We start from the raw sequence: 14,586 nt of genomic DNA on the forward strand, positions 1-14,586 counted from the left end.
ATTTTGATCAAAAATTGCAAAATAGAAACAAGGTTAGCTTAGGAGATGTCAAAATTTTCATTTAACAATGTTTTAATAATTAAAATATCATTAAAATTGAATTTAGCAAGCTAAAATCAATTTTCAATTCTAAATTACCAATCTCTTTCAACATTTAAAAATTTTCTAAGCAATATTTCAACCAAATTAATGCAATTTTGCAATCTAATCCAATTCTAACCTTACAATACCATTTCAATTTTTTAACCAAAATAAATCATTCAATTCAACCATCGAAAAAATGTTATCTTTGAAATTTGTTTGTCCTAAGATAAGATAAAATAAGATAAAATTATTAATGTCCACGAAAAACCAAAACGGTTTATGGGACTGAGCATACAAACAGAAGAGTCAGCCAAGCAAAGGCACCAAATGGTGACTGAAAAGGAACAAGCAACAAGAAGAAAGAAAGACAAGGTAAGAACTAAAGGTCCTTAATTGTCACAAAGAAATCTGTAATAGAGATAAAATTACATGCTCTGAAAAATCAATTCACACCGGGTGAAAAAAAACAAATCAAACCAAATCCCTCTTGGGCCCGAAGGCATCCAAGGTGCAAAACTTTCAAATCGAAAACCTCTTGGACAACTCCAAAAAAAATTGCCAAGGCGACTGAAAAAAGGCAGTACCCAAAAAATTTTAGGGCGATGGTGTGAAAACCTCACAACAGTCACCAAAAATATTTTTCGTACACAACAAAAACCCACAACTCTCTTCACACTCTTCACTGGAAGATTTCGCCTCTTATAACCATTTCTCTCACCTCCTCCACATTGGATTCATTAATTCCATCACTAAATAGGTTTTTTTGAGAAGTTGAGGTGTAAAGAATAAATCCGTCATGGCCTCTACAACGAACAAACCCACAGTGCAAAATGAGCAGAGCAATCAACAGCAGATTCTTCATGTGAGCCACGGATGATGAGGATCTCATTACAAAAACAGTTTTATTTATAGAATAAACAAATTGAAATGCAAGCTGCAACAACTATATGTATCCACTGAATAGGTTTATTAAGCTCATAAATATTCATTTGGACAATAAAGCATTAACCAAATACACCTCGGTCATAAAGGTTTATTCGTGGCTAGGACCCAGAAGATAAGTTGAATTCAATAATATGAAAGTGATTTTTTTCCACAAGAGAGAAGATCAAACTGAAATTAATAATAATATAACCGTTCCCTTTTCTGCATTTCCAATTTTTTTCCCATGTGACTAGGAAGATTAGGCCTTATTTAATAATTGCAACAACAACAAGGAACAAAATAAACAAAAAAATTAAAACTATAAAACAAATGTAAAATTCATTTCACAGTTCCAATTATATCTACCTAAAGAAACAAACAGAAATCTAACAATAGTAATACAAAAAATATCCAATATGAAAACAGTCATGAATAAAATAGCAGAGACAATGCCTTAATTTCACACGAAACAACAGAACTGTTTCAGGACAAAGTAAAACATAACAGAAATTGATCCAATCACTTGCACAGAAAATCTCATCAATACCACAGCGACTTACCTCAAAACTACACAAATTCAATCGCATTGCCAACGATGCCGATCATAAAAAAATGGGCAGAGCATCTTCTCATTTTGCCTCAACTCCCTCCAAAGAGTATAAGTTGCATACTAAATTTCCCAGAATATGATGGAAGAGAACAAAATATGTGGACATAATTTCTTAGGAAAAGATTAGATGTTTCCAGAGATACGCATTAATTACAACCACCAACCAATGCTAGATTTTTTTAGAAGTTTATAGAAAAGTCTAAAGTTGAGAAAAAAGAATTTCATTGAGATCAAGTATATTACTAACTGTTTCACCCATAACTGTTCATCGTACTAGTCAATAAAAAGAGAAATAAAAGATTTGAAATAAATTTCACTAATGAAATGAAAATTAGAAAGATTATAAAAGTACGAACAATTAAAATAATCATAAATGTTGATTGGTTGAAGAAAAAAACAAAATAGCATTCACTGAATGCTATAGTATCCTGCCTGTGGCAGGAACTAACAAAATATTAGCATACGTTTCCTTCATATGAATTATACTGTGTCATGCATTATAATCTAATAGAAAACTTCAAACAAGTCACTAATACCGTTTCTTCCTAAAACACTAATGCTTTCTATAGAGGAGTAAAACAAGACAAAATACAGTGCGCCCGCATCATTCTAGCTTTAAAAATCGAACAAATTTGGAATACAATATTAGCTTTTAACTATTTACTTTCTAAAACATTATAACCTCGTGTCTATATTAAGCGATCCAACAAAGTGAACCTCCTAATTATAGTGTAAAACGTTCTATTAACAGAAATAGAATAATATGTCCCAACTTAACAACAGTAAACTAAATTTAAAATAACCACCTATACCTCCTTTTACTCAAAACACAGCTCTCGTGGAGTTTCACACAATTCTAATTGGAATGGAAGTTAAATTTTTCTCCAAAACTTGACTTCTGCGAAGGATCTCCTGAATCATTTCAAGAATCCGATCTCTCCAAAGTGTTCTTGTTTTCCAAAATTTGTCATCTCCTTTATAATATCCTGAATCATGTCATGAATCAGTTATTTCCTTGGGCAGGATCTCTTCCCTGTGTTACATTTTGCGGCTGACCGTGAATTGGTCCTGTATCACCCACTGGTTCTGTTGCCATGGGACCTCTTCCATAATCCTGCCTTGGTGGAGGGCTGTAATCTTGTCCCCTTCCATAAGAGCTGTAACCTGGGGCATTTCTATTACGTTCTAAGGGCAGTGAATCCCTTCTACGGTTAGCTCTGTCATTATACCTTCCAGTGGGCCTATTGTAGGTATGGGCATTTGGATCTGGTGTAAGTACCCCCATGTTGTATCGATCTCCAGCTGAAATGCACAAATGGTAGGCAACCAATAATCAAAATGCTTAATCTTGAGCAGTCAAAAAAAATTGACTAAGATTTAAGAAACACATTATTTTTGGTAGCAAGCGGAGCAGGCGCATGAGAGGGAGCACGAGCAGAAGCAGGTGAGCAGGAGCAGGAGCAGGAGCAGGTGTATGGGCAGCAGAGATGGGGAGGATTATCCATCAGACTGCATTCTACGGATGGCTACCAGCAAAGAATTGTCTCCCAGAGGTAGGGACATTGGGAAGATTGAAAGAAGCAGAGTAGATAAACCCTAACAGAGCATAAAGGTTGGAACGTGTGGTGCTGGTATTGATAAGGACCAGCAACCATTAGATATGGGCACCAATTTGGTAATAGTTGATATGTCAGCAGGCCTCCCAATAATGATAAACAGTTTAAAGGCAATAAAAAGCATACCATTGATCAAGGGTAGAAGAGTCGTACAGAGGAACAGTAGGAGCCTGGAAAACCCAAGATCTCTCAACATTGCCCGTAGAGATACATGTCTCTGGACTGGCAGAAAAAGAGGTTAGGGTTCTCTATGTGAAACAGCGCTGATTGGGAAAGCTATTGGTCTCAACCCTAGCAGATGAGCTGAGAAAAATGGTAATTGAAATATCAAACTCTTTCACGGAACTCTCTTTTCTACTAAAAAAAATCTGTGGTGGAATTTGAAAATTAAGGGAACCGTGCCAGCCCATGCAGATGAGCTGAGAAAATGGGTATTAGAAAACTGAAACTCTGTCACAGAGCTATCCTTTCTACCAAAAAAATTCTTTGTGATGGAACATAAAAATGGAAGGGACAAGAATGAGGCGCTAGCCCAGATGGTATGGTAGATGGGGAAGAAATTTAACTACACCAAGGGACTGACTTGGAACTTCAATGACACCAGTGGAGGATGAATTTTGGATAAAATTGCATAACCTCCCAATGGAGAACTGGATGGGGGAATACCCAAGGCTGATAGGGACTATATTAGGGGTCGTTTTATGGTTGAATATGAGCGAAGATGACTCAGCCCTAATTGTAAGGCTGAAATTAATCACAAAAAAACCTTCCAGAAGTTATTCACCTCAACACCCAGGGTGGCTACTGGTAGCAGCCAATAGAGATAAATAAATTACCTAAGATAAGGTAGACAAACATTTTGAGAGAGCATGCCAAGGGCACCAGAAAGGAATGTTACGATGATGACAGCAGCCCCTGCCATTCAAAAAAAGAGGTCTATTACAGCAGGATTCTAAGAAGAAGATTGACAGGGATCCAAACGTGACAGATACAGCCTAAAAGTCTGTTAGCAGCGGGGTAACAGCTCCCCAAGGTGATAAAAAAGGGGAAAGCATAGAAGGAAAGAGCATGGAGAACAATGTTGGATCTATTTCTTAAGAAAATAAACTGTATCAATGCAGACATAACTCTATTCCAGGATCAAGAGGAGGATAGGCAGCATCAATAACAGTGACAGGGTACAGCTATAAAATGAGTAGGAAATTCAGTAGGAAGTGAGAAACATTTTAGGGAAGTACTGGATCCAGTGGATGAGGTGAAGCCAGTAGATTTGGAACATATTTTAATAGTGAACCCCAGATTAGCAGTGCAAGAAATAAACTCTCAGCTTATGTTAAGAAATTAAGAAGTTAAGAAATATGTTATTGATCTGCGCCCAGAAAAGTCCCACAGTCTGGATGGTTCTCCAGCACTCTTCTACCAAAAGTGCTGGGATTTCGTTGGTGATGAAGATTAGGACGTTGGAGGATTACAGGAAAAAGAAAAGAATACCATAACAGATCAATAACAGGTGCATTGCCCTAATAAGGAAAAAAGAGAATGCTACCTCTTTCACTGACTTTCGCCAATTTCGTTACGTAATACAATTTACAAGATCATATTTAAGTCAGTGGCTAACTGATTGAAATCAGTTGAGGGAGGTATATGTTCCCAAGGGCAAACAGGTTCCATACCTGCTGGAGAAATCATAGAGGACTCATTGCCAACAATGTCAGTTACTCAGTTCAAGAAAGCAAACACAAAGCAATGATTCATCAAACTGAAATTCAGTGAGATCTGTGATAGAGTTAGCACTTTTTGATGAAGATTCTTGAAGCCTTCTTTAGAGATGATTGGCTGGAATGGTTATATGAATGTGTTTCAACACAGAGATATTCAGTGATGATTAACTGGCCTCCCTTGGGTTTCTTTGAATGCATGCAAAGGCTACGGAAGGGAGACCCCCTCTCACCCTTTTTATTTGTATAAATGGCTAACACACTAAGCAGGCTTAAACGCTCAAGGAAAGCAAATGGTTTATGGAGATATTAAAATCTCAGATGATATAGAACAACTCTCACATCACTAATTGACTGATAACACGTTTAATGCGGAAGCTAGTTTATCTGAAGCAAAAGAGATTATATCAATAATGAATCTTTACACTTCCAAGTCAGAGCAAAAGGTAAACAAAGAGAAGTAAGAATTAACCTTCCTCACTACAAATAGGCAAATGCAAAGAAGAATTGCTAGTCATATTAATTTCAATATTAGGAACTCCCATACAAATATCTTGGTGTTCTGATATTCAAGGAGCTACGAAAACAGCACATTGGTGATGCAAGCACATCTCATTACTAAATCATTTCAAAGGTCTAAGATTCTCCATATATTTTAAATGGTCAATTTTAATAATTTAGGATTATGTCTTAGTGGATAGAATTAGGTGTTTTATTAAATAAATGTTATAGTTTTTAGTCGGATATGTTAGAGAGTTAGAGGAAAGGGTTAATGATGTTAGTGTCGGTTTTAGAAAGGATAAAATTAGTAATAGAAATGCCATGTGGTCAATAATTAAAAGAATCTCATCAGAAAGTTGGTGGCAATTTTAAGAGTGTTCATAATGACGAAAAAATGGCTATCGAATAAAAGAAACCATTTCATATTCTTTCTATTTGGAGGAAAGTCGATTTTCTTTAAAAAAAGCCAATCATATTCTTAGCAGTTACAAGAATATCCATGATTGCTGCATGGTATTGATGATTCCTATTCTTAGCAGTTACAAGAATATCCATGATTGCTGCATGATATTGATGGTAAAGCATCTTTCAGATTCCTATTCTTAGCAGTTACAAGAATATCCATAATTGCTGCATGGTATTGATGGTAAAACGTCTTTCAGATTCCTATTCTTAGATAGAAAAGAAAACGTTTTTATTACTACTGGACAGCAAGGCCGTTTTTATTACTACTGGACAGCAAGGCCAGTCAGACTTTGGTTATTAAAAAGCCAATCTTTTATGTAAAAAAAGGATTCGAACTTGGGGAGGAATGGGAAGTTTTATGTCTCCTTTGGTCTTCTGTGTTTTTTTTTCAAGATTATGGTCCTACTGTTATGCTTCATATATTTCTCATGGCAATCAGTTTAGGGAATAACAATTGCAGAAAAATGTACTCTGATGCGGGGTCAATATCTTGGGTTTGAACCGTTGGATTTCTCTCAAATTTTTATATGTTGTTTGAAACCTAGTTATACCAAATATCAACGGTTGGATTGAGTAAATCTTTTCTGGTTCGAAAGTTATTCATGTCTGAGTGCGAGTCTATCCGAAGGCAGCAAGAAGATATTTTGGGGGATTTTATTTTCAAAATTTTGTTTATTGAATCTGATTTTAGTGTGTGATCCTGAAGGTTGTAGATGCCCCTTGAAGCAACTCAGTTGAGTGACTGATTCCTCCTGAGTTTTCCAAGGTGTGGCTCTGCATCAATTGGCCGCATATTGTGGAAGCTTGTCAGAAAGAATTTAGAGAACACTAAACTGGAAGGGTAAATGGTTCACACTTCTGGGCAGAATCACAATGCTAAGAGCTGTACCTGTTGTCATTCTCATATATGCGATGGCATGACTAAGATTGAAAAAGTCTGCAGAATAAAGCTTGAACAGACTGATGAAACACTTCCTATGGGAGGGATTGAATGATACTCATCAACTCCCATTATCGAATTGGGATGCTGTTAGAAAAGACAAAGGTGGAGGGGCTGCAATCAAGAATATTGACTTCCAGAATAGGTGGCTCAATCTAAGCTAATATGGAAATAGTACTCAAATTGACATTCCCTCTGGTGCAAAGTGCTAAGAAGCAAATATATAGACAACAATGGCCCGGCCGGAATTCTGACTATTGCGAACACAAGACTGAGCTCTCGCATTTTGTCAGTTCATGTTAGGGGCACCATCAGGTGATTACAAATCACTTAACTTGGCATATTGGAGATGATAAAACGGCCTTCCAAAGGTGTCACTCATGAAATCGACATCTGCCTCTAATTGAAGTATATAAACTGGCAGCATATATTGAATCGATGGATATATTGGGAAGTTAATGTGTTGCTGAAATGGTTACAGTGCACTTCAAGAGGGACATGAGTTGGAATTGGAATTGGATCCAAGTCAATATCTCAAGGGTGAGTGACCAAATGAAGGCTAAACTAATAGAGAAACTGAAACGTAGAAAGATCCTGTTATCATCCAAGCCTAACAGAATCATTTGGTATGGAGCCCAATCTGGGAAATTAGTGAAGATGGGCTATAAAATTCTAAATGTAAGGCATGAATCTAAGGAATGGGCCATAAAGTTGTGCTGTAGTAAGGCAACTCTTCACAAAGCCAGGGCCTTTACTTGGACTGCTATGCACAAGCACATTTTTGCAGGAGATAGATTACATCTAGTTAGGATTGCTGGCCCTGACATGTGGCCAAAGTGTAAATTAGATGCATAGAGCAGAGACCATCAACTGTGAGGTTGCTTCAAAATGATGGGATTTGTTGAGTGAGAAGCTGGCTTGGCATGGTTGTAAGCATATTGACCTATACACCTTTCTCAAAAGTTGGTCAACCTTAAAGGTGAACTCCTAGAAAGACATTTGGACTATCTCTCCCTCAAGCCTCATGTGGCAAATATGTGAAGTATAGAGTTTTAGGTGACTCTACAACGCTGCAAAGATCAAATCAAAGACAAAAATAACTTCCACAAGAGATTGGCAAGAAAATTGAATTAAGATGCAAGAATAATATTATTGATAAAGGACATAAATAAAATGTACATGATAGGCCTCCTTATATGGGAAAGGCAATAAGAAACAATGATAAGGAGAAGATAAACTATCACCTACACAAGGTGGAATCACATGTCCAACAAAGGTGGATCATCCTCCATCATGCGATGAAGTATGTGCAATGATGAGGATGATGATGTGATATGCACTAAAGGTGGATTAAGATAACAACTATCACCGCCTAGAGTGGAATTCTCCTACACCATATGCTTAATTGAGGTGCAAACTCCTAGTGTCTCAAAGACAAAGTACTATGCAATGCATTATCCTAAGTAATGCTTAAGTTAAGTGTAATTAGTAAATATTTAAGTACATCAACACTCTCCCTTAAGTGCAACTTAGGGGAATTCACTTAAATTCACAATGCAAGATGGTCTCGACTACTAAGCCATTTTAGGTGCCCATGTACAATATGCAATGCAATACATGAAATGCAATCTCTCATAAAGCGGAAAAAGAGGAAAAACCTCATAGAAAAAACCCTCCCCCAAAAAGAGAGATGAAAAAACACAAGATGCACGGATGGATTGAGTAATCAAAACCCCCCAAGAACTACATACGTCATGTATATGCACAGAATAATCCCCCCATAAGAAGGATGATAGGAGCCATGATATCCCCATGTAATGAACAAACTCCAATCTTGATGAAGTGTAATTGCAAACAAAACAGAATCCAATGCCTACAAGCAACATGTTTCCCCTTACGAAGAAATAAATACATCAAATGATGAAGAAGTCAACCCATGTGAAAATGGAACATGATGAACAAAGTCTCCCAGTATGCGTCTTTGAAGACTAGATAGGTCTCTCCAAACACAAAGACTCCATTACACCATGAATCTGATCTATGAGATGTGACAAACCAAGTGACATTGAAGAGTTGGGAATTCCAATCTCCAAAGAAGGTAAAGAAGTATCTCTAACTATGATGTTGCCATCAAAGAGAAGACAAACTCCCTCAAGCATGTCTCCCAAAGAAGGTAAAGAAGTATCTCTAACTATGATGTTGCCATCAAAGAGAAGACAAACTCCCTCAAGCATGTCTCCCAAATCTGTAATATGAGACTCAACAAATAAAATTGAAATGGCATCCCAGTTGTCATCCCGCTCTACAAGATCTAAAGCATATGATCATCCTGTTGATAGTAGAAGTAATTTTTGAAGAAGCAAGAGGTGGAGGAATAGGAACGTCAACACTTGTCTCAAGAACCCAATGATTCAAGTGTCCAAAGTTCTCCCCACTTTAAAAATTCACCCTTGGTAAAGGGGTGGGTACATCATGAATATCATCATCATTACCAACAAAATGTGAAAAGGAATACAAGCGTGATGCATGATCAACAATTCCCATAGCTATGGCATCTCTAGTCTCCATGTTCCTAATGTAGACATAATCAAGAGTGAACTCAACAATTTTACCTTGTGCCCCATAGGTAAGTTGGTAAATAGAAAGGAGATTAGGGGTCAAGGATGGTACACAAATAACAACATTGAGTGTCCCCTCTCCCCTAGAAATAGAACCTTTCCCGCATACCTTCATGTATGTGTTGTTACCCATCAATATAAGTGGAGAATGACATGGCTCAATAGAAGAAAACATATTCATAGAAAATTTCATATGATGTGATACACTTGAATCAAGAAGCCATTTACCTTGCTCAGGTCGTGTGGAAGCAATGAGTGTTTGACCTTTACCTTTATCCTTTGATGATAATGTAGATGTAGAAGTTGCCATATGTGTAGGAGTAGACATTGATGAGGGCAACATGATATTGCCCTTTTGAAGAATGTGAGTAAGCTCATCAATCTTCTTATGAAAACATTTATGCTCATCATGTCTTAGCTTTTTGCAATATGCACATTTACCTCTCTTTCTTCTAAATATTCCTCTCTTAAAGAAGACTTGGAATCAAACTTATGTTATGAAGCAGAATCATCATCTTTGTCATGTTTCTTAGAGTCCTTGTGTTGTTTTGTTCCTTTGCCTCTTGAAGCCTTTGAAGTGAAGTCATTTGAATACCAATGTTTGATGCTTTGAAGGCTTCAATTGACCCATGTGTGCCAACTTTGCTAATTCCCCTATGAGTTGAGTTGCAAATTCGTCAAGAGAAGGCATTTTGTATGTGTTAGAGTAAATAATTAATATTTAATTATTTATTCTATTGCTTAAGTTTACTTAGGTCATGCATTTATTTAATATTTCATATTTAATGCATGTTGTGGTTAGTTGGTGACAACACGGGAGTTTGTTCCCTTCTAGTTGTCACACTTATCTTCCAGCTTGTTCTACAAGCTTCCATGAGCTCTTTATATTCGAGCTCTCTCTCATTGTAACATTGAACATCATTTCTTATTGTAAATACATTTCTCATTGTGTTTGCATTCATGGTGTCTCTCATGTCCGTTTAGGGTTTTTGCCCGTGCTCCATGCTCTCCCCTTCTATGGCTTCTCTTTGACAGGTTCGCATGCAGGTGATCTTGGCGTCTTCGGAGTTGGCTTTCCTCAACTACAACATGGTATCAGAGCCTTCCTGCTGCAGCTTCGTTGAAGAAATTTTGAAGCCGTGATTTGAAGTCACAAACCCTAGTTTGTTTGTGCATTTTTTCTTCAAATCAGGGGATCAGCAAATTTTTGGAGCACTTTCAGCCCAAACGGACATCACCATTGGATCCGGAAGGCCGTTTGCAGTCAAGATTCATATAAAGCTTTTCGTTTTTGGAGACAGGGCATTTTTGGCGATTTTTTGAAGAGTCCAGGAGTCTACCGTACGGATCGTACGGACGCAGCGCAGATTTTTTTTTAAAAAATATATTTCCGGCAGCGCCACCTGCGCACCGCCCGCAGCGGCCGCAGCAGGCAGCGCAGCCCGCGCTCCGCCGCGGCCTGGCCTCCTCCCGGCCGCCGCCCGTCCGCCGCCCTCCGCCGGAGGCTCCTCCCGGCTCCGCCGCCTTGCGGCCGCCTCCGCCCGCCAGCGCCGCTCAGACAACTCTGCAGCACCGTCGGCCGAGTCAGCCACTGCGGGGGTGACACGTGGCATGGGCGACCCGCCACGTCACCCCTGCCACGTCAGCAATGCCACGTGGCACTCTTTTTTTGCTGCGACGGCCATCAAACCGTCAAATTTAATCGGATGACTTGCTGACGTCAGCGCTGCATCAGCCCTTGCATGCACCTCTCCCGATTGCTTTTGGACCTACCTTTGATTTTTTGGCCATAACTCTTGCATACGGAGGTATTTTTCCGATCCGAAAGAAGCGCCGGAAAGCTGGTTCCGAGACGGAGATTTTGGTGCAGGTATTTTTTGGTTTTGATGCATTTTTATTGCTCGTTTTTTCTGTTGAAATCCAAAGTCCTATTTTTGACTCCGACATGCATATCTTTTGCGTCCCATGTCTGTTTTTGGAAAACTTTATATTTCTGGAAAGCTGGTTTTGTGTACTTTTCAGAACTGTCGTCTTTTTTCTTCTTTTTTGGCCTCTGCTCTTTCTATCATAGTTTTGGCGTTTTTTCTCTATGGTGGATATTTTGAGTGTTTTAGGCCCGAGGATCGTTTTCCTGGCATGGTTTGCTTTATTTTAGGCTATACTTTCTTTTGGTTCAGCTCTTTTTCAGTTATGATCATTGTAGCTACCTTTTTGAAGCAATTTTCATTTTCGCACTGAGATAAATTGTCACTTTTGCATTCTGGGAGTCATGAACGTTGTTTTGAGTCAAGTGTACTTGCACTATTTTCATGAAGCACCATGGGGGGGATTATTTGTTTGCTGTTTTAGGCATTCTCCCTTTGTCAAGTGAGTGTACCTTCCACGACATTAGCCCCATGCAGAGTCAGTTAGACCGTGTCTTTATCGGTGTCTGTACTTCTTTTCCTCTCTCCTCGTTCTTGGTTCGTTTGCAAAAGATTTTGGCTCACCTTCTCAGTTGCCTGTCATCACACCCCGTCTGCATTAAGGGGGGGTTATGTTGTGTTCTAATGCATCCATGGTTCGATGGTTCGATAGTGTGAACTATGTATTTAGTGGTTGATCCTATATACAAGGCGATTGCAGTGGCTGGCTACCTATGCATTTCGGTGAGATGGATCATCTACCATATAGACATGCTCAGTTTGTGCCTTCTTCTTCCATGGAGGTTTCTTCAGATCAGCAGTTTGGCAGATTTGCGACTTCTTCATGCTTCAGTGATGCTGCTTCTTCATGATCACTCATTGTTCCTGTTTTAGGGGACAATTTCCCTAGTTGGAGACTTCTTCCGTTCTTCACTAGGTTCTTACCTCTTTTTAGGGGAGGGTTTTTCCCATGTGGTTTTCTCTCTTTCCCTGCTTACAGAGGTTTCATCTTCTTGCATTGTACTTGGGTACCTAAAATGGCCTCGTTGTCGGGACCCATTATGCATTTCATCTTAGCTTTGTGAGCTTAAGGCATTTCCCTAAGTTGCACTTAAGGGGGGGTGTTAGAGTAAATAATTAATATTTAATTATCTATTCTATTGCTTAAGTTTACTTAGGTCATGCATTTATTTAATATTTCATATTTAATGCATGTTGTGGTTAGTTGGTGACAACACAGGAGTTTGTTCCCTTCTAGTTGTCACACTTATCTTCCAGCTTGTTCTACAAGCTTTCATGAGCTCTTTATATTCGGGCTCTCTCTCATTGTAACATTGAACATCATTTCTTATTGTAAATACATTTCTCATTGTGTTTGCATTCATGGTGTCTCTCATGTCCGTTTAGGGTTTTTGCCCGTGCTCCATGCTCTCCCCTTCTATGGCTTCTCTTTGACAGGTTCGCATACAGGTGATCTTGGCGTCTTCGGAGTTGGCTTTCCTCAACTACAACAGTATGCACTACCAAGAGCATCCATAGTAACATAGAATGTAGAAACTAAGATTGAATATTCAGGACCTAGCTCAAAAAGAATGGACAATATCAATTGCTCATCATCTTTAATAATGCCACAATTAGAAAACTCCAATCTAATAGAATTGAACTATAAGGAAAAGTCTTGAATATTGTCAAAATCATAATGATTTAGACCTATGAGCTCATTCTCCAATCTAAACTTTCTAATTCTATCAGTTTATCAAAAATTCCTTCCAAGCATCATGAGGATGTGTGCAAGATGCAATGTGATATAGTAAATCATGAGAGATAGTTGATCTAAGAGGGCCAAGTACTTTATCCCTTCAATCAAACCATTATCTCCTTTCTACAATACTTGTAGTTGGCTCTAGATCCTATCCAAAAATCATTCTAACCAATCCAATACTCAATAACTAATTAGCAACTAATTATTTCCAGTCATGATAGTTATATGTAGTGAGCATTGGAACTTTTGAATAATCTATTATGCAACCAAATAATGACAAAAATCAACTAATAACTCCTTCGAATAACTGATGCAAATCAAAAAACTGAAATCCAAGTATTAACCAAGAGCAAATATAGCCCCAAAATGGCATGCTTCTGAAAGTCATACGTCCACTCGAAATCATTGAAATATGATTGCAGATATGGAAACTAGACAAAAAATCATGCACTTTCAAAAAAAATTGCACCTGAAAATGTTATTGTATGTATCCAAAGGAAGCTCTGGAAGTTGTTGATTCTAGGATTAGACAGGAACAGTCATTAAATCTGCAAATTCTGATAAAACCAGCCACTGAAATGGAAAAATAATTCCACCAATGGAAACTTCAAGAAATTCTACCCCAAATCAAAAACATTGCTCGTAAAAAGGATTAAAATTTGATCATGTCCCAATATAGATTTTGCCACAAACTATAAAAATTACGAAAAAACATAAATTGCAAAATTTCGCATAAAATAATTCTTTTGATTAAGCATGCCAAATTTGTAGATCAAGCTGTACAGCTTGGTCTAAATAAACATGTAATGATCCCATCTTTTGGCCTTCACGTTCTCCAAAGTCTAAGTGGACTATAAGAAGAAATTAAATTAATTTCTTATAAAGTCATTCAATTAAAAATTAAAGGTGACTTTGTATTTAATTAATTTAATTATTTACAAGGGAGTAGTTTCTAGGGTATGTATTAATTATTGGAAGGACAGAAGCCTCTCGTGATTTAATTAATTATTGCCAGGGAGGAATTTCTAGAGAAAGCATTAATTATTGGAAGAAGGAAGCTTCTAGCTCTTGCAATTAATTAATGTTTTAGTTCCTTCCAGAAGGATGAAGAAAAGGATAAATAAGGCTGAAAGTCTCATTGCTGATCATGGGATGATTATGACTTGCATTTCATAAGAGCTTGGATGATTATGACTTGCATTGAATCACACTCCCTTCTTTTGGCAATAGAGGACGTTCATTCTCTGTTGTAACATTCTAGAGGTCATTCCCTTAGGGTTTGGCCTTTAGAATACATCTCTTTGTAATTGATTGCAGCATTCTCAGCATTAATATAATTTCAGCCTTGGTTCAGCTTTTGGGCATTCTTGGGTGTCCATTACAAAACATTTGCCTAGATTTTGACTCTTGCCTAATATGGGCGTATTTATAGTCGATTTTAATT

The 14,586-nt window shown here is 37.8% G+C and overlaps 1 protein-coding gene across 1 annotated transcript in view; it reads right to left on the reverse strand.

Annotated features, from left to right (window-relative positions):
• Nucleotides 1-2,249: 2,249 nt before the first annotated feature.
• Nucleotides 2,250-14,586, reverse strand: part of LOC149576419 (multiple organellar RNA editing factor 3, mitochondrial-like) — a 29,272-nt gene continuing 16,935 nt past the window's right edge. Inside the window, exon 4 of the mRNA XM_089817218.1 lies at nucleotides 2,250-2,920. Coding sequence (XP_089673344.1) covers nucleotides 2,622-2,920 — 299 coding nt within the window. The 3' untranslated portion in view covers nucleotides 2,250-2,621. The remainder of the gene's footprint in view (nucleotides 2,921-14,586) is intronic.

This window comes from Cupressus sempervirens, chromosome 1 (assembly GCF_028749045.1).
Source record: "Cupressus sempervirens isolate cs-2001-9-10 chromosome 1, ASM2874904v1, whole genome shotgun sequence".
NCBI lineage: Eukaryota > Viridiplantae > Streptophyta > Pinopsida > Cupressales > Cupressaceae > Cupressus > Cupressus sempervirens.